This window comes from Lactuca sativa, chromosome 3, assembly GCF_002870075.4.
Source record: "Lactuca sativa cultivar Salinas chromosome 3, Lsat_Salinas_v11, whole genome shotgun sequence".
NCBI classification, from domain to species: domain Eukaryota; kingdom Viridiplantae; phylum Streptophyta; class Magnoliopsida; order Asterales; family Asteraceae; genus Lactuca; species Lactuca sativa.
The window spans coordinates 279,355,795-279,381,479 of NC_056625.2; the positions used below are offsets into that span (position 1 = coordinate 279,355,795).

At 40.6% G+C, this 25,685-nt stretch overlaps 1 protein-coding gene across 1 annotated transcript; it reads right to left on the minus strand.

Annotated features, from left to right (window-relative positions):
• Positions 1 to 692: 692 nt before the first annotated feature.
• LOC128133104 (uncharacterized) lies at positions 693 to 3,345 on the minus strand. Its single transcript, XM_052770111.1, has 2 exons — positions 3,299 to 3,345; positions 693 to 2,279 (listed from the first exon to the last, which is right to left on the minus strand). Exon 2 carries the CDS (start codon positions 2,270 to 2,272, stop codon positions 1,097 to 1,099), a length of 1,176 nt encoding a protein of 391 aa, XP_052626071.1. The 5' UTR covers positions 2,273 to 2,279; positions 3,299 to 3,345; the 3' UTR covers positions 693 to 1,096.
• Positions 3,346 to 25,685: the final 22,340 nt, after the last annotated feature.

A 25,685-nucleotide genomic window follows, 5' to 3' on the forward strand; every position in this document is an offset into this window, starting at 1 on the left:
GACCGATCCAACATCGGCCTGCATACCCTGTTCATGAGATCCATGAACACAGCCGGGGCATTGGTGAGTCCAAAAGGCATCACCACAAACTCATAATGCCCATATCGCGTCCTAAACGCTGTCTTCTGGACGTCTTCATCCCGTACTCTCACCTGATGGTAACCTGACCTCAGATCGATCTTGGAAAACCAAGATGCTCCCTGCAACTGATCGAATAAATCATCGATCCTCGGCAACGGGTAACGGTTCTTGACCGTTAGCTTGTTCAACTCCCGGTAATCAATGCACATCCGGTGTGAACCATCCTTCTTCTTGACGAACAGAATAGGTGCTCCCCATGGCGAGCTGCTCGGCCGAATGAATCCCTTTCCCAGCAACTCCTGGAGTTGCGAAGACAACTCTTGCATCTCTGGAGGTGCAAGACGATAGGGCACTTTAGCAATAGGCGCTGCCCCCGACACCAGATCGATATTAAACTCCACTTGCCTCACAGGCGGTACTCCCGGCAACTCCTCGGGAAAGACATCTGAAAATTCGCGCACCACCGGAACTTCCTCAACTGACTTCGGTTTCTCGGAAACCTCCCGCGTATCCATCACATACGCCACAAAACCTTTACAGCCCTGCCGTAGACACTGCCTCGCCCTAGCGGCCGAACAAAAAGCTGATCCCGAACGGGTACCCTCGCCGTACACCAAAAGAACTCCCCCTCTAGGGTCTCGTATAGTCACCAACTGACGCTCACAGTCGATGACAGCGCCGAACCGGCTCAGCCAGTCCATGCCCACGATGACACAGACATCCCCCATCGCGATAGGAATCAGATCAATTGGGAATCCAATCCGGAAAATCTCTAGTACACATCCCCGAAGAACCTCCGTAGCACAAATCACCTTCTCGTCAGCTATAGAAACTCTCAAAGGTCGACTCAACGACTCACGACTAACGCCGATATGCTGACTAAAGGCTAAGGACACAAAGGACCTACTCGCACCCGAGTCAAATAACACTAAGGCAGGCACAGAGTTCACAAGGAAAGTACCTACGCATATAATAACATAAGCATAACATCTTGACATTAAAATAAATACATGAATTACAACATACCTGCCACAACATCGGGCGCAGCGCGGACCTCCTCCGCAGTCAGCTGAAAGGCTCTCCCACGAGCCCTCGGGGCCTCGACCTTCACCGGTCGAGTCTCAGTAGTCCTGGCAACAGGTGCAGATCCCTGACGAAGCTGAGGGCACTCGGCCTTCCGATGGCCGGTCTGGTTGCAATGAAAGCAAACCATAAATCCCTTGGGACACTCCCTAGCAATGTGTCCCTCCTTGCCACACTTGTAGCAAGCACCGGCTCGACACGCCCCATCGTGACCCTTACCGCACTTTACGCAAGTGCGGTTCTTCGAACCTCCCGTCCTCGAATCGGCGGACTTGATCCGCTTGGCTGCCGGCTGAGACTGAGCCGGTCGCCGGTCTGCCTGCTGAGACTCGGCCTCCTCCCTGGCCTGAGTCTCTAACTCGATCTCACGCTTCCTGGCATTCGCCTGAAGCTCAGTAAAATTATGGTAAGTGGAGTTTGACACAAACTCCCGGATCTCCCTCCTCAGAACACCTAAGTACCGGCTCATCCGAGCCTGCTCTGTGGCCACTAGCTCGGGGCAAAACATCGCCCTCTCATGGAACTTCCGCGTGATCGCCGCCACCGAATCAGTACCCTGCTTGAGGGTTAAGAACTCCTGAACCAATCGTTCCCGCTCCACCGGGGGAACGTACTCATCCCTGAACATGGTAGTGAACCCCTCCCAGGTCACTGCCGCAGTCTCTGCTAAAGTGAAGTTCGCCGTCACGAACTTCCACCAGTCCTTGGCTCCCAGACGGAGCTGGTTCAAAGCGAACCGTACCCTCAGGTGCTCCGGGCATGAACAAGTGTAGAAGCACCCCTCTATATCTGCGATCCACCTCATCGCAGCAATCGGATCCTGCGTCCCATCGAACTCTGGTGGCTTCGTGTTGCTGAACTCTCGGAACAGCAATGAATCACCCCCCTGTGGCCTAGCAGCGGCCACAGCTGCGGTAGCTGCAGCGGTTGCAGCCTCAGTCAATGCGGCGTACCGCTCGTCGAACGTCTCCATCAGAGTGGTCTTGATAGACCCAAACATCTCCGGGATCTCAGCCCGGATCGCCGCCGCCACCTCCTCGTGGATCATCTGACGAATGTCCTCGTCACTCACACCGCTCGTACTTGCCCCGTGCCGCGGTCTAACCATGATATCTCTGAAATACAACATAAAACTATCAGAGATTCTATCAAGTGTAATTGCACTCGATAACGCGACCCTACCCCGTCCCCGATATCCAGGGATTCTTACTTGGGTCTCCCACTGACCCGGTGTCCTCGGTAGTACGGGCCCAATACTACCGACCACACCGCATCAGTGTTCATCCCAAGTCCTCCTCCCCAAACTTCGGATAGTGAGTACTCTACTTCTGATATGCACTATCTACCCGCATACTAGCAAAGCATCTCGTATAAGCAAACTTCCCTAGACTAAGGCATCACAAATCAGGCCACTCTAGTCCTATCATGAATACCTAGTCTTCTAGCATGCATCACAATTCATATCATATAATATTGTAAGGTATTTTGGGGATCTTTACCGTTCAGGCGCTGACTGATCGTACACACTGCTTCTTTCTTGCTTACCACAAAACCATTTACAAAAATTTATGCCCTTATTTGAAAAGTTTCCTCAAATCCTCGGTTTGAGTTCAGTTACCCCCGAAGGTGCACCCGAATCCCTCAAACCTAGGCTCTGATACCAATTGTAACAACTCAAATTTTTCAAACAAATTTTTCATTTTTAAAACATAATTATTCCATTAAAACAAGGCATAAATAGTATAATTATTCAGTCAATACAATTATTCAAACTCCCAAGATCATAAAACAATCTTCAGTGTGTATCGATCATGCCGGCGCCTTTCCACGGTCCTCGCTAGTACCTGAAATACATGCACAACAACTGTAAGCATAAATGCTTAGTGAGTTCCCCAATATACACTTACACACATACGCCTTTCCAGGCCCTGACCTTCCGGTCCTCAGTACAACGCCTTCCGGCCCATAACATAATCGCCTTCCGGCCCATAACATATTGCCTTCCGGCCCACATATCATACATAGCACATATAACAATTAACTTACCACATATAGCATACATATCACATAACATATTCGACCTTCCGGTCACACAGTCAAACCCTTCCGGGTACAGTATAGTGAGAAGACTCACCTCGTATATGCTGAAAGCTAGCAACTCCTGAAATGACTCGCGCACAAACCAACGAGCTACAACCCTCCTATAACATTACATAACTCATTAACACTCATATCATCTAAGTGTGACTATCCCTAAGAAGTCAGACTTAGGTCAACTCTGGTCAACGGTCAACGGTCAACTCGACTGGACTCGGCGAGTACCATGGCGACTCGGCGAGTCTAGTCGTCCTCACAAATTCCTGAATATTCCCTTTCTACTCGTCGAGTATCCCTCTTGACTCGACGAGGTCCTCGTGGAAGAATCGCGGGGCCACCCCGACTCCACTCGCCGAGTCTGATGAACAACTCGGCGAGTCCCAGTAAATCTTCAAGCTACTCGCCGAGTCTGAAGAACAACTCGGCGAGTCCATGCCATGCAGACGAGTAACTGCTTCCTGAGATAGGTCTCGTCCCGAAGTACACATGCATGGGACCTTCTGGACCTCTAAAGGTCCTACTACAAGATTATAATCGTGGGGTAACAAGGCATTACTTCATCAAATCACTAAATGGGTTCTATAAACCCTAATTTCATAAATACATCAATATAGCAGATTTGGTCCGAGTATTACCTGAAAACGCACTCTCTGTGTCCCCCAAATCTCAGGACTCAATCCTCCTTGATATTCCTTTAGCCAAATCCCTCTTCTTCTTGCCTAACCAATTCTTCCAAGTTCCAAAGCTTTCTCTCCTGCTCTAGGCGTCCACAGCGATTAGGGTTCCTCTCAATCGACCAAAAGACTGAAAATGACGGCCTAAGAGGCGTTAAATACGATCCAAACTGAACGGTTAGGGTTTCTGCTGAACAGTGTCGACTCGCCGAGTCCATATCTGGACTCGTCGAGTCCAGTCGCGGACCCGCGACCAAGTCCGCGATCCTACTCGGCGAGTCTAGGCTCCAACTCGCCGAGTCCCCTCTTAAATCACCCCAAAAACATAATTTTAATAATACCTGAGATTCCGGGCTGTTACAAATGTCATCAACATAAAGCAGTATATAACCAATTCGAGCACCCTGATCATAGATGAAAAAAGACGAGTCTGATTTGCTGTCAATGAACCCGAGATTAGTAATAAAATGTGTGAATGTATGATACCACACTCGAGGAGCCTGTTTGAGGCCATAAAGAGACCTCTGAAGGAGACATACATGACCAAGAAGAGATGGATCAGGAAATCCTGGTGGTTGATGCATATATATCGTTTCCTGAATATGTCAATGAAGAAAGGCATTCTTCACATCTAACTAATGAACAGACCAACGATCGGAAATAGCAAGGATAAGAACAGTCTGGATAATAGATGGTTTGACAATGGGACTGAATGTATCATCACAGTTAATGTCTGACCGTTGGCTGCGGCCGTTTGCAACAAGTCTTGCTTTATATCGTGCTAGAGAACCATCTGCATTAAGTTTCTTTTTGAACAGCCAAATATAGTTAACAACATTAGCATTAGGTAGCCGAGGTACAAGTACCCAAGTTCCATTAGATATAAGTGCATTATATTCTTCTTTCATTGCATTTAGCCAATTAGGACCTCGAAATCCTTGAGAGTAAGTACAAGGGGAGAGATAGGTAAGACATCGGTGTGCAGATTGAGCCTTTGTATTAGTTTAGAGATCCTGCATCGATCACAAGTTAGCATGGGATGAGCGTTTATAGGAGCGGAATAAATGATAGGAGATTTAGAATTGGCGGTGGATGGTAGAACTAGGAGGGGATGTAGGGACGATATTAGTGTTTGTTGGAGAGGGAACATGGACCGGTGAAGAAACATCGACAGGAGAGTCAACATCACCAGTAGAAGCATCAGTGGTGGATGAATCAAGGGGGTGAAGAGGGCTAGTCGGGTCGTTGTAAAAATTACGAGTACTCGTGATCCAAGAAATGGTAATCAAGAGGATGGTTTGGTGTCGTATTGCCAAAACTAAAAATAGATTCGTCAAATGTGACATGACGAGAAATAATACTTTAGTTTGTATGAAGTTTAAGACACCTGAAGTGTTAGGTCCAGAAGGTGTTGCGTCTTGGGATCGCTATTTAGTCCATTTAGTCTCCGATATGGGCCTGTCCATCCGTGAGTTATTTTATAGGGTTTTGTATTTATAGGTGCTTGCATGCATCCTAGTACGTATGATTTGGAAATTATTTTGTCAAGTATTTTGATCTTTATCTTTTGTAACCCTAATATCCTCTACAGCGGAAGTTCTTAATCGAGCTCTGCTGAGGATTAAATCAATTGAATCAATCGACATATTCAGATTCATTCTTGTGTTTTATATTGTTGTTTTTCGCTTTCGCGATTTACCTGTTATAAGATCTAAACGATCAAAGAGTTTCTTAAACTCATCAATTGGTATCAGAGCAGGAGGCTGTGTAATTCATACACATCTCTTCTGTGAAAGAAGTGATTAGGGTTTATTCCGCATTTACTGATATTTATTGAGCCGTCACTCCATATTTGACGTATCTCATTATTTATTCGTCTTGCCCTAATATTACGTATTACAAGTCTGATCTTGCAACAAGTTAAACGATCAAGCATGGACGATTCTCAATCCAATCCTATCAACATCTCGAACAGTATAGGATCTACAACCAAGATTCCAATTCACTACACTCAAGATTACGAGGTTTGGGTGCATTATTTCGAAGACTACGTCATTAGATCTGAAGATAATGGGTATCTGAGATGGGAAGCCATTGTGTCTGGACCATTTGCTCATTCCAGAACATCCAGAATTATTAACACTTAAAAGGAGTATAATGATTTGTTAAAAGATGTGAAAGATGTTGCTCAGGACGAAAAGGAGAAGTTTCAGTGCAACATCAAAGCATTGAGATTGATTCGATTCTCTCTTCAATCTGACACGTTTAGATTGGTAAGTTCCTGTAGTACTGCTAAAGAAATTTGGGATCGGCTGCGAGAGCTGTATTCTACAGATGAAGATCTGGAGCACTCAATTCAGACCTTGCTCCTGTCTGAATTTGGAGAGTTCAAGCAAAGTCTAGATGAATTTGTTACACAGACGTTTGATCGCTTCAATCATCTTCTTAGCAAGATGATCAAACATGATATTGAAAGGAAACTTATTGAACAGAAGGTCACTTTTCTGAATGGTCTAAGATCCGAATGGAGAGTTGTTGTGTCAACAGTCAAAGCACACGAACAGTTCAAATCTTACTCGCTGGCGAAACTGGTGGGAATTCTAAAATCCCAAGAAAAGATAGTGCTGCAAGAGAAGAGCGTGGTTTCTAGTCTAGGGTCTCTGGCGCTCTTATCCAAGGGTAAAATTGTAGAAGAAGATGAAGAGGATCTTAATCTGGGAGATCACGATCTGACAACCGAAGACTATGCTTTAATGGTGTCAAATCCCAGAAGGTTTATCAAGAAAAAGTTTCCTTCCAACAAAAATCGTAATTGGCAAGGAAGCTATAGTTCCGAAAGAGTAAAAGATGAACCGAAAGTTGAGGAGTCGAAAAAGGAAGCTAAGGGTGAAGCTGACTCTGGTGTTAGTTGCTTCTACTGTGGGGGAAAGAATCACTACGCAAAGGATTGCGCGCTGAAGAAGATGGCTGAGAAAGATGAAGAAGCAAGTCTTATGAAAAGACTGGAAGAAATAAAAAGGAAGAAGGCTGGAACTAATCCTTCTATGAATGCTCTTATTTTTGCAGGGTTCGGCAGAGGATGATGAGTTCGGTGGCGTACAGGTGTGGTCGACCGATTCAGAAGATGATGAGGTGAGAAAGCCTTCGCATGGAAATGCTTATGTGGCAAAAGATGATGAAACCAGCGGAAGATGTCTGATGGTGACTGACATATCTTAGATGAGGGGATATAATACTGATGGTGGAAATGACGAGGCCAAGGAGCGAGAGGACTTATGTGACAACCCGAAATTTCCATTTGTACAAACAATATCTATTCAATAGAAGTCAGTCCAATTTCAGTGATTTTCAGACTTTTCCGAACAAGTTAGTGTACCTTAGGGTTTACACTTTAGGAGATATCAGGAGAGTGGATGCTCCTGGGTCTGTGAAATTTGAACATTTCAAGTTTCATAAAGTTACAGCCCAAGTCTGAGAATAAAAATATTTTCTGTCAAAATATTTCAGGACTATAAATAGTTTTCTGAATTTATTTAATTCATTATTCACAATTCCAGCTAGAGAAAAGCCATTTTCTCTCTGACAGATCTTCGGGTTTTTATCCCAGATTGTGAGTAACTCTTTCTAGTAGTGTTAGATTAAATATTAGATGATTATAACATGATTTAGTGGGCTAAAACATGAGATCTAGGAGTTTACTCCCCAAGGTGTTCTTGGGCGGTAAACTCCCGAAACAAAGCCAAAACCGACATTGATGCTAGAATAAGGCCTTAGGAAATTAGGTAAACACATTAGGGACATGAAATCACACACAAAACCACCCAAGATTGGGAGTTTACGGCCCAGAACTCTCTTAGGCCGTAAACTCCATTTCAAAGGCCTAAATGGTGGTTTTTGGACTTAAGGACTTTAAGGCTTGCATCTAGGTTATTTCCCAAGTAGCTTAAGGTCTTAAACACTTCAATTGACACAAAAGAAAGTGAGTTTACGGCCCAGAACTCTCCTAGGCCGTAAACTCCATGTAAATGGTCACAAAGGGTGTTTTCATGACACCTAAGGCCCTAGCCCTTTACAAGAAATTGTACCCACTAAATGGAAGGACCAAACCACACCAAAATCACTTAAACAAGTGAGTTTACGGCCAAGACATGGTTCTTGGGCCGTAAACTCCTATAAAGGGCACTAAGTGGTGCCTAATGCCTTCATATGCTAGGATTAAAAGTCTAGAACACATCCCACTAGTACAAGAGGCTTGAAAACAACCAAGGAATCACCCCAAGGGAGTTTACGGCCGTAAACTCCAAGGGGAAATGTCCTATAGGCCGTAAACTCCTATTTGGAGTACTTCTAGGCCTTAAACCCTTCCAAGAAAATAGCCACTAGGTTAGAATAATTCTAGAAAGCATATTGGACTTCAAAACACACCAAACACACATGTTTGGGAGTTTACGGCCGTAAACTCAAGAGTTTACAACCGTAAACTCCATGTGTGATGTTTTATGAAGAGTAAACTCTCATATGGGGTCCTTTGGAAACCCTAAACTCAAGTACCCTGTCCCACAATAGCTTAGATGAAGTCCTTACGGCTTAAAACACTTACATAAAGTGTTATCTATGTCTAAGATGTCTTAAACATTATCAATTGGTCTTTTGTGTCTAATTGAGTGCATATATGTGTGATTATATGTTCATTAGGATCGTAGAGTGTGCACAAGTCCTCGCTTGACACCTAGCAATCCGATACCGTTCAGTCCATTCCAATCACCAACTACAGGTGAGTTCATACCCCGTAATCAATGTTTTAACGGATTTTAAATGCTTTAATGGGGGGGAATACAAGTAGAAACAAACATGTTATTAAATCAGTTTCATGTATTTTATAACTATGTTTTCACTCAGTAGATTTCACATATTTCAACAGAAGTCACGTGAAATGGTTTTCTATCTTAAAATACTTGGACAACAGAAGTATTAGTTTTGAAATGTATAATGACTTCAAGTCACTTTAAATTATTGTTTCAAAGCTCCTAGATACCTTGCATAAACCTACTTGAACAACAACATACTTTTCAGTTAACTATCATAGGGATAGTCAGAGAATATCAAACGAGAGTCAGTTCATTCATGAGTCTATACTAATGCCTTACATGATACATGATTACACGTACTTAGGATTCTATGATACATGAATATGTTTACATATACTTACCTGTTACATGAACACACTACATGAATTCTAGACAGGGACACTTCTTAATAAGTACATTATTCTGTACTTACTTACCTTGGATACTTGAACTTAGATCTAAGAGGATGATTTATTAGTATTTACTGTATAAATTGTCTTTCCTATTCTCGTTCGAGGGGATGTTTTCGGCGGGACTTACCATTTCGAATCTCACTGATTAGCATCATGGATCGATGATGTCTACGGATGTCTAAGGTAGTCACTTGAATTGTGGTCAGTGACGGGACTAACTATCCCTCCGCCCGCTGTTGCAACAGTGGACGAGATGTGAATCTTCGGAGGATCATTAAGTTGACGATCTACGTCAAGAGATCGATGCAGGGACTAACCCTCCTTCCATCCTGCTGCTGCTACAGAGGATGAGGGGACACTCTTCGGATGTTCCTTAGGGTCTATCTTTCGTTTCATGCGATGTACTGTTGGTCCTAGTACCCAGTGACAACACTTACCATATCATATTTTTCCTGTTTACTTTATTCTGTGACACATTCACATAAACGATGAGTTAGACTAAGCACTTTTAGTACTAGTCTACACAAAGGAAAAACACTTCATACATACAAAACATTCGGGTCTTGGTAGAAGACTATACTTCATACATACAAAACATTCGGGTCTTGGTAGAAGGCTACACTTCATACATACAAAACATTCGGGTCTTGGTAGAAGACTACACTTCATACTTATAGAAAATAAGGGTTTTTCTAGGGATTTCATACTTACCTCAACATTTTCAATTAAAGGTGTTTCATGGCATTCATAGCAGGTTTTCACAAACAAAGCAATGACACTTATATACTGATGAACTCACCAGCTTTAAAGCTGATAGTCGCTTTCAAAATAACTTGTATTCTCAGGTCGCCAGTAGACAGGTACGGAGGCCAGGTTTCGAGAAGACGGAGCAGTCAAGTCTCGTCTTTTATTTTGATTGTATATTTTTGGTGTCTTACCACAATGAAAGAACACACATGTATAAAACTTTACTTATAATGCAATGGATGATGTTGTTGCTTGTTTATTATATTACACTGTTGTGATACTGTACATGACGTCCTACACCCCTGAACGTTTCCGCTGTTCGTGGTTTTGGGGTGTGACAACTTATGCTTCACAGCAAAACCTCTCAGTGTGCAGATCAGTGAACTTGATGAACTGATCAAGAAGGTACAATTTGTTTTTATTACGTTTAAAATTCCACAAAAATCATATGAAAAGGAATTAAATAACTTGAATTCAAGAATCTCAAATCTATTTAGTTGTTTAACTAAAACACGGGTCACAAATTCTAACCTGACCGACCAAATAAGCAGGGTGTCATCCAAGAGTGAGGAGCGAAGGATGTGGATTGAGCAGAAGGAGTTGGAGCTAATTAAGACTAGAGATGAAAACATTTATTTGCAAAGAGACAATTTGAAATTGTTAAAACAAAGGAATGTTTTTTGTTTAATCGCTAAAAGGCTTTATGCTAACATTACTCAACTGCATCTGAATTGTGAAATAGGGCAGAAGATACATCGCATGATTCTACCCTTCCTTGAGTTTAAGGAGGATGAAATCGATGCTGAAGCATACAACTGTGAAAGTGTTGTATCTTCCGATGATGTGAAAACCACTTATATGTATGGTCTGGACAAAATAGAATCTTTTATAAAGTCCAAAGATCATAAGGACAACCAATATCCACAAACAACCGAAACAGGTGAAAAATCAAAAGCAGCAGAGAAATCTTAGATACAAGAAAAATCTCTCAGAGAGAAAGCAGTTTTGGAGCTCTAAAAATCCTCACTACTCTTACCATGATAAAGATTCTAAGTCAGAGAGAAAGACTTTCGGATCAAACGAAGAACAAAACCGAAAGGATAGGTTCAGTCCCGAAAGCAACAGCAACCGCAGAGCTAATTTTGGTCCGCCAAGTAATAACAGGCAAAGACCTGATTTCAGTCCATCAAGCTTTTATAATAAAACACCATGTTTCAGACAACAGCCAACAACAACCAAAAATCCAACTTCGGCTCATCATCGAGCAGCTACCGAAGGTCTAGGTTCGGTCCCTCTAATGACCATAAACGAAAGGGTCATTTCGAACCTCAAGTTAGGAAAAACTCTCATTCTAAATTCTCTTTCTCTAATTCTTCTCATTCTAAACCCAATTCAGTTTCTACACAAAATTCAAGATCATCAACGAACTTGAAAGGAAAACGAAGGTTTCCTCAGTCAAGGAGGACCGAAAAGAGTCTAGTGCCCAAACACCTGAATTTGAATCCAAAACACCTGTAGCTAATTCTAACAAAATCAAAGTGTTTACTATTAAAAGAAAAGATGAAATAACCTTTGTAAAACGAACATATCTTGTTGATGTTTCTCTTACTATTCCTGATCCTGTGAAAGGCTCACGTGAACCCAAGAAACATTGGGTTCCTAAATCTGCTAAATTTTTGCAGGTTATTAGTGATGAGCAGTTTGACGAAGAATGGTACATTGACAATGGCTGCTCACGTCACATGACAGGAAGGAAGGAAGAGTTAAGGGAGTTTCGATCACTTCAAAATGGTGGCAACGTCAAGTTCGGTAACAACTCCTATGGAACGATAAAGGGTTATGGGATGATAACCAATGGAGATTTCACAATAAGAAAGGTGGCATACGTAGAAGGATTGCAGCATAATCTCATCAGTGTATCTCAACTAGTCGGTGGTACCGGTCTCAAAGTATCATTCGACGACGAAGGTTCAAAGATTATAGAGAAGAAATCCAACAAGGTCATTCTCAAATCAGATCGAAAAGGAGAAATGTTTCCTCTGAATCTCAGACCAATCAAAGGAAATCCAGCCATATGTCTTTTTTCCAAAGCTCATTCTGACGAAAGCTGGTTGTGGCACCGAAGGCTCTCTCATCTCAACTTCAAAGACATCAACAAGCTTGTCACCGGAGGTCATGTTCGGGGTCTTCCATTGCTCAAGTTTGATCGAGAACACTTGTGTGCTGCATGCAAAATGGGGAAACAAAGTCGTCAAAGTCACCCATCAATTATAAACACAAAAGTTATTGAACCACTTGAGTTGCTTCACATCGACTTGTGTGGTGCATCATCAATCGAGAGCATTGGCGGTAGCAAGTACATTCTTGTTGTTGTTGATGATTTCTCACGTTTTACATGGGTATTCTTTCTGAAGCACAAATCTGAAGCCACCTTTAAGCTAAAGATGTTTATCAAGCAGGTTGAAGTGCAACTGAGAAAAGTCCTTTGAAACATTAGGAGCGACAATGGACTGGAGTTCAAGAACAAATAATTCGAAAACTTTTTGGCAGAAAAAGGAACCAGTCATAACTTATCAGCCCCTGACACGCCTCAACAGAATGGTATTGTCGAAAGGTGAAACCGATCCTTGTGTGAGGCGTCCCGAACTATGCTAAGTTTTGCTTCTCTTCCCTTATATTTCTGGGCTGATGTTATTGCTGCAGCATGTTTTACGTAGAATAGGTCGTATCTTAACAAGTGTTTCTCTCTCACTCCTTATGAGATCATCAATAACAGGAAGCCAAACGTAAAATTCTTCCATGTGTTCGGTTCTCGGTGCTTCATCTTCAACTCCAAAGAACATTGTAACAAATTTGATGTTAAAGCTGACGAAGGAATTTTTCTGGGATATTCTGTTACTTCAAAAGCATACCAGGTTTTGAATAAGTGTTCTAGAAAGATTCAAGAAACCTATTATGTGACTTTTGAAGACAGCTACGTCAAGAAGCTAAAGACTACTGAAGAAGCAATTGGAGAGATTTTCTCTCAAACAGGTCAAGTCACAGCCACGATTGCTAATTTATTTTGATTAGTTCGTAGACCTGTTCGATGAACCTGAGAAAGCCACTCTCTCGGAAGCCAAGGCGGCAGACAACAAAATCGATCATCTGAAGCAGATTGTCGATGATACAGCCAAACAAATGGGAGAAGGAGAACAAGTTCGAAACGAACCTCCTCAGCACGACACTTCAGTTGAGGGGAGAATCTATTTTTTTCAAATCAACCGAACTCACACTTTCAGGGTGAGAATTCCATTCCTGTAGCACCCGAAAGCCCAGCTACACCCGAAACTCCTGTAGCACCCGAAAGCCCAGCTACACCCGAAAGTCCTATAGCACCCGAAAGCCCAACTACACCTGAAAGTCCTATAGCACCCGAAAGCCCTGCTACACCCGAAAGTCCAGTAGCACCCGACAGTCCGGCTACACCTGAGAGTTCTGTTGCACTCGAAGGTCTGAACCAACCTGAAAATCCAAATGATTCAACATCAGTCGAGGGGGAGAATTCTGATATATTCTATGATGACGATAGTCAATCTGAATTGGAAGAAATGGTCAACGCCGAATTGGATCCATCCTATGATCCAAACTATCCTCCCCTCATTAAATGGACCAGAGATCATCATGTATATCATATAGTGGGTAATGTATCTGAAAAGGTCCTGACTCGATCCCAAGTGAAGGCAAAGCAAACCTCCCTATTTTCCAAAGTAGAGTTCTGCATGTATAATTCCTTCGTATCCAAAGTTGAGCCGAAGACCGTCAATACTGCTCTTGATCATTCTGATTGGGTTCAAGCTATTCAAAATGAACTCAATGAATTTGAAAGAAACAAGGTATGATGCCTCATTCCAACACCTAAAGATGCCTCAGTCGTTGGTCTCAAATGGGTATTCAGAAACAAAATGGACAAGCAGGGCAATGTGATTCGAAATAAAGCTCGTCTTTCTGAAACAAGTAGAAACAAGGTATACTGCCAGGAAGAAGGAATTGATTACGAAGAAATATTTGCTCCGATAGCAAGGCTGGAATCTGTTCTAATATTTCTTGCCTACGTTGCACACAAGAACTTCGAGGTCTACCAAATGGATGTGAAATGCGTCTTTCTGAATGGATAACTTGAAGAAATGGTTTACGTGGAGCAACCTCCAGGTTTTGTGAATGAAAAGCATCGAAATCACTGTTACATTCTAGACAAGGCAGTTTATGGTCTGAAACAAGCGCCTAGGGCATGGTATGAAACACTAACTAAGTTCTTAAAGATGTCTAAATTCAAACAAGGTTCGGTTGACCCAACCTTCTTTCGAATGAAGGAAGTTAACCACCTTATGATAGTTCAAATCTATGTCGATGATATAATCTTTGGCTCAACGAATCCTAGCTTAACAATTGAATTCAGAAAGCTGATGGAGACTAAATTTGAAATGAGCTCAATGGGTCCGATTAACTTTTTCCTTGGTTTAAACATTAGACAGGGACCCGAAGGTATCTTTATCACCCAAGCAGCATATACCAAGACTCTTCTTGCTAAATTTGGCGTGATGGGAGATTCAAAGGTCAAAGTTCCAATGGGGTTCGGCACCAAACTCACACCATCCTTGGAAAAACCGGTAGTTGATATAACGCTATATCGAAAAATGATTGGTTCCCTAATGTATCTCACAGCTAGCAGGCCCGATATAATGTTTTCTGTGTGTTATTGTGCTAGGTTTCAGGCGAATCCTCGTGAACCACACATGCTAGCCGTGAAAAACATACTCCGGTATCTGAAGCGAACCACCTCTCTTGGTCTCTGGTATCCATCAAACTCAAGTTTCTTTGTTCAAGCCTACTCAGATGCAGACCTTGGAGGATGTGGTTTAGACAGGAAAAGCACTACGGGAGGATGTCAATTCCTCGACGGAAAATTGGTGAGCTGGCAATCTAAGAAACAAACATGTGTTTCACTATCTACAGCCGAAGTAGAATATATTGCAGCCGCTTCTTGCACATCTCAAGTGATTTGGATCCAAACTCAACTCCAGGATTACAGACTCAACATGAAAAAGATCCCACTATATTGTGACTCAGAAAGTGCAATTAGGATCTGTCATAACCCAGTGCAACATTCCAAAACCAAACATATTGCATTGAGGTATCACTTCATTATAGATCACGTACAAGACGGAAACGTAGAGCTTCATTTTGTTCAAACTACTGATCAACTGGCTAACATCTTCACCAAAGCTCTTCCTGAAGCAAGTTTCAATAAAATTCTACAAGGGCTAGGTATGATGAAATCGGAGTTAGTACCAAAAACTACTTCTCAAAACTAAATGTTGGAAGCGAAATGAACCGAACGTTCGGGTTCGGTTCCCGTGAGTGCCGAAATGAACCGAGCGCTCGGGTTCGGTCCTATTCTCTTATCTTCACTTCTCAATTAAAGGTAGTTTCTTTGGTTGTAAACTTTTGGTTGTAAACTTTTTGTACTCTTATTTCTCATTTCTTTCTTACGTTTTCAAAGTTTTTTTTTATTATTTATTTTTTTCTTTCTTTAAATCAAAAACTCCAAAAATATTTTTGTTTGTTTTTCACTTTAAATCAAAAACTCCAAAAACATTTTGTTTGTTTGCTTGTGTTCGTTAATTTTTTTTTGTGTGTGGATAATTGTGGAGCAATTCTTGTTCTCACATTTTTAATAGTTAAGTGTCCCTAGAAGCATGCTGGTGTATGTGTCCAAAGCCTCACCTGATTCTGAATAATAGCCTTACTGACTTGGTATATACAACCCTTGTCTTCCCAATTAGGCTTTTATATTTATTCTAATCATGAGCTACCTTACTCTCTTCTCACATGAGATAAGAGTTTTCTGCTTGGTCCTTATTTTACAGGGGAGGTACTTTGGGTTCTTTACACCATCTCCAATATTTTTCTCCATTCTATTCAGTTCTTACACGTAACCCTTGAGACTCTCAGCAATTACCACTGAGGTTTATGGTTACATAATTTCTGTGTTTATGATCTTAGCTTTGTGCCACTACGTGCTAAGTGAAACCCACAATTCAATACCTATTATGCATTGACGGTGAACAATTAAATTTGCTCTAGCTTTCACTAATGAATTAACTAAGTCACCCATGGGGTTGTACCTTGAAATCTCTAAATTTTCTTTTTGTGTGATTCTTATGAAATTGTTAAATCCCATAACATTTCTTCCCTTAAAATCCAGTTTTTTTTTTTTTTTTTGAGATTTCACCTAAAAGTATTTTACACATGCCACTTAAATTCTCTTCAGACCTACTTGTTCAACAGACTACATTGGTCTCACAAGTACTTCAATCGATTTTTGTCTTATGTCAAGATCCGGAATTCTGAACTGACGCGAATGACACCCACATTACCCTTCTTAAAAGATGCCTTTCAACACTTCTTAATAAGTGTTTGATCGTAATTCAACGGGAAACCACACAAACACTTTAAGGTCTCTCTTGACTTTGAAGGAAGAGATTCATGCCCGGGATCTATTGTTTCGTGTCTTTATTGACATCACAATTTCCCACATATGTATTGCTTTATTTCTTTTCTTCTACACTCTATGCACGAAAATCTTTTTGATTTTCCATAATTCTGGTTTCATTACTTACAAGAAATTTTTGGCTATGGGATTTAACATTATAAAAGAGATGTGGCTCACAATGTTACACGTGGTTATTTTGCTATATGACGACAGCACACTCTAAAGGGATAAGTTGCTGACTCAGCCGAAAGTCCAATCGGTTTGATATTTCAAACGGCGCTTGATGGGATGCTGTGTGAAGTGGAACCGTTTTTGACATTTCAAACGACGCCTGATGGGAAGGCGTGTGAAACGGGACAATTTTTCTCTCTCCTGCGTAATCATCGGGGCTCTAAACTGTCACGCGTCAATCACCTAAGCAAACTCTTCGCATTTCCCTTGAAGATTTGGGAACATATTTTGCTATCTCTTCTCGTCACGGTATAAAAGGTAACTTCCACCACAATTTACCTCTTTACTGCATTAAATATTTAGAGAGCAAGAAAAGCTTTGTTTCTTCTACTGTTCATCATCCCTCCCAAATTCTTCTCTTCGATGGCGGACTCCTCATCAGTTCATGCTACTTCTCACATTCTGCCAATCTGTCCTCAACAAAGCTTGATTATCGACCTCACTCCTCAAGTTTACGATGCATTCATGTTTCCAATCATGGAATGTCTCAAGTATTCGCCGCTGGTTCCAACTCTCACCAAGGTCGAAACAGTTCCAATGGAGTGTCTCGCGCAAATATTCTCCACAACTCACTATGACAAGTCTGTTGATCGAATCTTCTTCGACATTCTTGCTCACAAGGCCTCCATCTCCATCCTTGATCTCGTCCCACGTCTGTTTGATACTACTAAGAAAGTTCCTGCAGCTGGACCCAGCAAGCCGAAGAGATAGTCTCGCTCCAATTGACGCAAAGGGGGAGATTATTAGGTCTAGAAGGTGTTGCGTCTTGGGCTCGCTATTTAGTCCATTTAGTCTCCGGTATGGGCCTGTTCATCCGTGAGTTATTTTATAGGGTTTTGTATTTATAGGTGCTTGCATGCATCCTAGTACATAAGATTTGGAAATTATTTTGTCAAGTATTTTGATCTTTATCTTTTGTAGCCCTAATATCCTATACAGCGAAAGTTCTTAATCGAGCTCTGCTGAGGATTGAATCAATTGAATCATTCGACATATTCAGATTCATTCTTGTGTTTTATATTGCTGTTTTTCGCTTTCGCGATTTACCTGTTATAAGATCTAAACGATCAAAGAGTTTCTTAAACTCATCATGAAGCATTTGTGGTGAGACGGATAGCCGTTGAAAATGCAAGGCACAGAACGAGGTTCAAGTTTGTGAGTGTTGTTTGTTTGAGGATAACAAAGATACCCAAACACACAAAGGTCATTGTAGGAGGGAATTTTTCAAAACAGTTTGTGATAGGGTGTATCATTTTGAAGAGTCAATGACGGCGGAATATTGAGGAGGTGAGTTGCCATATGAAGGGTTTCCACCCAATATGTAGGTGGAAGATGTAGGTGGAAGATGAGCTTGAAAAGAAAGAGTGTGAATGGTGTTATTTATGGAGCGAATCATGTTGGACAAGGTGTCTAAGTCCATAACTATATTTGGTATGTAGTTGACCGGATTTGGCATGGTTCATTTGGGTTGCAAGGCATTACAACAATTGGATAGCCAAAATGAGAAAAGGACACTTATGGTTTGTCAATATATTATAAGTTCTAATATATTAATAAGATTATTTAATTATTATTGATCAAGAATTAATTTGGAATTAATTTTGTGCTCAAAAAGAGAATAATTAAATATATGGGGATTAATTTGTAAATCATTGATTCTTATATAGTGGGCTTATCGTTCATGATTCTTTAGATTGGGCTAGGACCCATTGGGTGCTCCATGGATGCTCCATGGAGGTTAAAACCCATGGATCATGGGGGAAATGAAAATCCATGCAGATTAGGGTTTTCATGGTGTAACCCTACATGTGACACACTATATAAGCAACCACTACTAGAAAAATAGTCTTTTACGATGCGCGAACAATGACACGCAATGATTTGTGATAGGCAAATGTGAGTGTCCAAAAAATAATGTCATCTCTTCCAAAATTTAAAGGATTTCAGACGTGCATTTTTGCGTGCCCTAAAATTAGTGTCTAAAAAAAAAAAAAAAAAAAAAAACACGGAGGGCACCTGTGTGTCGTCTAAGACCGTCGCTTTATAAATTTTAATAGAACGCGTGCGTTCCATCCGGGGAAAATGAAATCCCAAAAACTTAAAATCGCCGCCTTCCTTTTTTTCTCAGTCCACTTTAGTTTCCCTAGTAGCTAGGGCTTTTTTTCAAGAACTTGCCCCGATCGCGCTCATGTATTGCTCGTTCTCTCTTCAACTTCGCTTTCTCTCCTTCTCACTTCGACAAACCCTTTCTCTTCTTCTCAGTTCTCAACGTCGATAGCTTCTCCCACCTCCGACGTTTCTCTTGGTGTTGGCGCCTCCCACCTCTGACCTCCGTCTATCCCCGCCCCACCGTCCAACGCTTTCCAGCGACACCCAGCCGATGGAGCCCCTCCTATCCGACAATATCACCTCGCCTTCCCTTTCCAGCAACATTAGGTCTAGAGACCTTAGGGTCACTGCTTCTATTGCTCAAATTTACAAGCCCTATGTCTTATTAAGGTATGTTTTTCTTGATTCTAACTTCTCAATGTTTTCGTTCTTCTATAAGAACCCTAGCTTGCTAAATCTCTTTTTCTTTCCGGCTTAATTTCTCTCTATTTCATTTACGATCGAAGGAACAAACTTCCGAAATTTGGTGAAACTAACAATCGATGATGTGTGATTAGATGAAATAATCGACTAGGGTTAACTAGGAACAAAGACACATGGTACTACCGGAAAGCTTAGTTGGTAGGAGGAGTCGCTTCACTTTGGCTAATGCAGATACAACAGTCTCTGCAATATAAGACATTTTGTTCTTGGATAAAGCACCCAAGGCCCGAGCTGATTGAGTGGCAATAATTTGATTTTTGCTTGTTAAAAGCTTCATGCAAGGATGCACAACCTCATTAGTTGCAAGACTATCATATATGTTTTGACGAATGCTAAAGAGGTCAGCCAAGACAGAAGTTGCATGCTCCTGTGTTTCCTCATTTGAAGAATTAAGAATCTGAACAAGCGATCTCAACCCTTTATAAGCATCTGATCCTTTTTGAACAAGGTCATAATGTGATGCCATGGTAAGCGCATGACCTAGTACTTCAATTATGTGGGCTTTTGATTTTGGGGTGTCCCCCCAAAGCAGAGCTAGTAGCTGATTAATAGTGGCAGCATCTGCCTTGCATATAAGCTTTCTTAGTGCCTTCTAGAGGCTTCTTGTCCCTTTGTTCCACCAGTTTTCAAGAACCATAGGAAAGCAGGAATAGCTTCAACACTTTCAACACATGCATGTATATCTTCACTGTGACAGCATAAGTTCCGCAGAACATAAGTTGTGTCCTCCTTCGCTTTATCAGATCTAGTTTGTAGTAAATGTACAAGTGGCAGAATACCACCAACAGCAGTAATTTCCCACTTGCTGTGACAACCCGAAATTTCCATTCTGTACAAACTATATCACTTCAATAGAAGTTATAGCAGTCACAGTTAATTTTCAGACTTTTTCGTGTAAGTTTGAGTAATTCAGGGTTACACTTCAGGAAATATCAGGAGAGTGGGTGCACTAGGGTTTTGTGCAACCCTGTTATTCCAACACTCTATTATATGTGAAATCATTTCAGGAATAAAAATATTTTCTTCCAAAATATCTCAGGACTATAAATAGAATTCTGAACGAAATTCATTCATTATTCGCATTTCCAACTAGAGAAAAGCCATTTTCTCTCTCTCGGATCTTCGGGTTTTTATCCCAAATCGTGAGTACCTCTTTCTAGTAGTGTTAGAAATCTTAATATGTGTTTATAACATGATTTAGATGGCTAAATCACTAGATTTAGGAGTTTACTCCCCAAGGTGTTCTTGGGCGGTAAACTCCCGAAACAAAGCCTAGACCTTCCCTTGTGTTATGGTACTACCTTAGACTCATTTATATGTGTGTTAGGGACAAGAAAACAACCAAGAAACACAAACACATGGGTGTTCACGGCCCAAGATGATCTTGGACCGTGACCTCCAAAATCTTGGATCAAAGGGTGCTTTTAAGGCCCCTAAAGCCTTGGACAATTACTAGGAATTGTTTCCCACTTAAATAAAGGACTAAAACACATCAAAAGCACCCCTTCAAATGAGTTCACGGCCCTAATAAGGTTCTTGGGCCGTGAACATCAAACAAAGGAACCAAAGTGTGCCTAAGGCCTTCATATGCTTGGAATAAAAGTCTAGAACCTATACCACTTGTGCAAGAGAGTTGAAAGCATCAAAAACACCCATCCTTAAGAGTTTACGGCCGCAAAATCTAAGGGAAATGGCCTTAGGGCCGTAAACTCCTCAAAGGAGTGTTTCTATGCCTTAAACCCTTCCAAGGATTTAACCACCAAGTTGGAATAATTCTAGGGATTATTTAACACCTTAAAACAACCAAAGACATTGAGTCTTGGATTTTATGGCCATAAAGTCAAGAGTTTACAACCGTAAACTCCATGTGTGATGTTATATGGAGAGTAAACTCATATATGGGGTCCTTTGGAACCCTAAACCTAAGTACCTTGTCCCACAATATCTTAGATGCAATCCTTAGGGCTTAAAACACTTACATAAAGTGTTTATTTTATTCTAGGATGTCTTAACATTATTAATTACTAATTTAAGACTAATTGAGTGCGTATATGTGTGATTATATGTTCATTAGGATTGTAGTGTGTGTACAAGTTTTCACTTGACACCTAGCCGTCCTACCTCTTCAGTTCATCCGTATCACCCACAACATGTGAGTTCATACCCCTAATCAACATTTTCAATGATTTTAAATGCTTTAATGGGGGGGGGGGGGAATACAAGTAGAAAACAACATGTTATTAAATTATTTATATGTATTTTATAACTGTGTTTTCATTCAACAAATTTCACATACTACAAAATGTGATGCATGAAATGGTTTTCTATCTTTAAAATACTTTGTTATCAAATGTATTACTTTTGAAATTTTTATCAAAATGACATCAAGTCACTTTTATATTTGTTCAAAACCCTTAGATGTCTTACAAAACTATTTTACGTTCTTGAACTAAACTATGCATATACACTTATATTCTTGTATATGTATTGATGAAATAGTTTACATCTTTCATTTAGTTTCCCACACCCATGAGTAGTAAGAGTGTATATACCTACTTGAACAACCAATTAGCTTTCAGTAAATTATCATAGGGATAATTTGTAGATATCAAACATTATTCCTATTACAAGGAATCACACAAGAGTCAGTTCATTCATGAGTCTATACCAGTACATTACCTGATACATGAGTACATTTACATATGATTACATGATACATGAGTACGTTTACATATGCTTACATGATACGTGAATATGCTTACATGAACACATTACGTGAGTACCTTTACATAGATACATTTACCTGTGTATATTAACATGAAGACTTGTATCTCGAATTGCGAGGATGATTTATTAGTACCTTATGTGTAAATCTTCCTGCGTATCCCTAGTACCTCGGGATATCTAGACAGGACCTTATCCATAGTACCTCGGGATATCTAGACAGGACCCTATCCCTGGTACCTTGGGATATATGGACGGGACTAACCATTCCGGAACCCAGCTTTTAGCAACAGTGGGTGATGAACATCTACGGATGTCTAAGGTTATTACTTATATTTGGAGTCAATTACGGGACTAACCCTTCCTCCGCCCTGCTGCTGCTACAGAGGACAATTGGACAATCTTCGGATGTTCATTAGATTATATATGTCGTGTTAGCCCTAGTACCTCGGGATAACATTTACATACATCATGTTAGCCTTAGTACCTCGGGATAACACTTACTTTAGTATATTTTCCTATTTACTTTATTTTGTGATAGGTTATACGTTTCGCTTTACGCGATGGCGTGTTAGCCCTAGTACCTCGGGATAACACTTACATTAGTACTTTTTCCTGTTTACTTTATTTTGTGATACTTTCACATAAACGATGAGTTAGACTAATTACTTTTAGTACTAGTCAATAGAAAGGAAAAGCTATCATTATCATAACAAAACATTCGGGTCTTGGTAGAAGACTACATTATCATAACAAAACATTCGGGTCTTGGTAGAAGACTACATTATCATAACAAAACATTCGGGTCTTGGTAGAAGACTACATTATCATAACAAAACATTCGGGTCTTGGTAGAAGACTACATTGTCATAACAAAACATTCGGGTCTTGGTAAAAGACTACATCGTCATAACAAAACATTCGGGTCTTGGTACAAGACTACATCTCAAACTAATAGAAAATAAGGGATTTTCTAGGGCTTTTCATACTTACATCAACATTTTCATTTAAAGGTTTACATGACTTTTAAAATAGCTTTTAGTAAGCAAGACAATGACACTTAAATACTTTTGAACTCACCAGCTTTAAAGCTGATACTCTCTTTCAAAATAACTTGTATTCTTAGGTCATCAGTAGACAGGTACGGTGGCCAGGTTTTGAGAAGACGGAGCAGACAAGTCTCGTCTTTTATTTTGATTGTATATTTTTGGTGTCTTATTACAATGAAAGAACACACATGTATTAAAACTTTACTTATAATGCAATGGATGATGTTGTTGCTTGTTTACTATTTTACACTGTTATCATACTGTACATGACGTCCTCCACCCCTGAACATTTCCGCCGTTCGTGGTTTTGGGGTGTGACACTTGTTATCGTCTATTTGGTATGTCAAGAGTGCAAGCAGCCAGACAGCATACTCTTCATGTTCTTCACTTGATAAACCTAGAAAAGATATAAGTAACTAGATTCCCTCTTTCTTTCTAATGGCTTCCCAGATGTCCACTACATCACATCATAAACTTATCAAAGAGGTTATCAGATACTGTTGCACATCTGATGATGCCATTGTTATAAGCCCGATTAACACCTTCTTGGCTTCTGATTGATTAAGACTTGTTGAGAGTCAATCATTGCTCCGATTTCCTCAAGTATACGTTCCTAGATCAAATTATTTACCCGGGCTTCCAAAAGTGCAACTAATGTTTTCTATTTTCGTTGCATCAACTGGTTCGTCTTCAAGATTTGGTTGAAAGATCATTAGTGTGTAAGTAAGTGCTCCAATTATAATATCAACAACAAATGTAGACTGAGCAAGATCTCCTAGATGTAGGATAAGAGCAGACATTCCACCACATATGTTTGCCAATGCACGTGTTACATGTCCCTGAAGTATTTGGTCTGTCAGTTCCAATTTGCGGTTCTTGCTGTTGTTGATTCCATGAATGATGGGACTGATGCAGCCGAAGCTTTAGAAGTATTTTATTTATTGGCTAAAACAAAGAAAAATGTTAACATAACTTACTCCCCATGGTCTGCCCTTGCTGAAGTTATCTCAAGGTTACAACCTTTTGTGTGTTTTCTAGCTGAGGAGCCCGCTTCTGTGCAAGATAAGGCAATTGAAGTTCTATCCAGGCTTTGTGGAGAGAAACCTGTTGTTTTAGGTGACTTGTTGGTTTCAAATTCGAGAGCAATAGGTGCATTGGGTTACAGGATATTGAAATCTACCAGTTTAATTCAAGCTCAGGGGGTTTCGTATCTGTTTGAATTCTTTGAAAAGTTTGATGTTGTGGTTATCAGTTGCTGCTTACTTACTTGCAGGCGTTGATGCACCTTCGGTTGGAGAAGCACTTTCGGTTGGAGAAGCACTTTCAGTTGGAGTTGTAGAGCTTGGCTCCCCCTCGACATGTGAGCTTGGCTCCCCCTCGACTTGTGAGCTTGGCTCCCCCTCGACTGAAGCATCGTTGGATGGAGGTTCATCAGAAGTCGATCCTCCTTCATTCATTCTCCTGGCAGCTTATTCGACAATTTGCTTCATGTGGTCTACCTTGTTGTCTGCTGCACCTGCTTCTGAGAGAGAAGCTTTCTCTGGTTCGTCAACGAGCTCCAGAAACATCTTCTAATTGGCTGCTGGTTTAAATTTTATTTTATTTTTATAATCATTTTCATTTTAAATCTTACTAGCTTTTAATCTTTCCATCATGACAAGAATTTTGTATTCTTATCTTGCTGATAGGTCCAAAGAAACTTGAATAGGATTGGACCATTGTGCTTCCTGATTTGCTGCTTTCAATGGCTGTTGTGTGAATCCTCATTGAAGTCTTCATTTTGGTTTAAGAGAACAAGGTGGAGAGACTAAAAAGAGACAAGTTAGCAACAGAGAATCTCGTCCAATAAACAAGTTACAACAGAGAATCTTCTTCCCCTTTGTTCACACTTTACATAATCACTTTCAATAATATTATTTTCATTTTTTAATATTTTCAGGGGCTCAAGAACTTCACTAAAGGTGCCCGTGAACTCATTCAACGTCTACAAAAAATTGATGGCGACAATTATCCTGAAGTAAGTAAGATTAGTTTGCTTCATTAATGAAGTTTATTTTAGCAATAATCTTTAATTAACTTTTTTGGCACTATATATTTGTTAACAGACACTTCATCAAATGTATATAATCAACGTTGGCATGGTTTTAGACTACTGTGGAGTACTGTAAAGTCATTTCTAGATCCGAAAACAACTTCATCAAATGTATATAATCAATTCTGGCCCTGGTTCAAAGCAAACGTGGAGGGTAATCAAACTCTTTTATGCTATTGTTATCTATTTATCTGTTCTGTTATATATTATCTAATGTTTGTTTCCTTATTTTACATTGCAATCTAGACATACGATAGCCTTCGAGTCCCTATGAAGGATGAACTTCAGTTAGCTCCAGGTGGTAGTTTCACAAAGGTAACTATCATCTCTACTCAAAGTGTTGAGATTAAAACCCTAATTGAGATTTGATGAACAAGATGCGGAAAATAAGAACAAACACAATAATGAAGATTATGTCGAATGATCACTCGATTTATTGAAATATGAGGAATAAATTACACTTAAGAAATAAGAATCTAACTCTACAAGAAACCTCACGTGGCGGCTACATTTTGCCTCA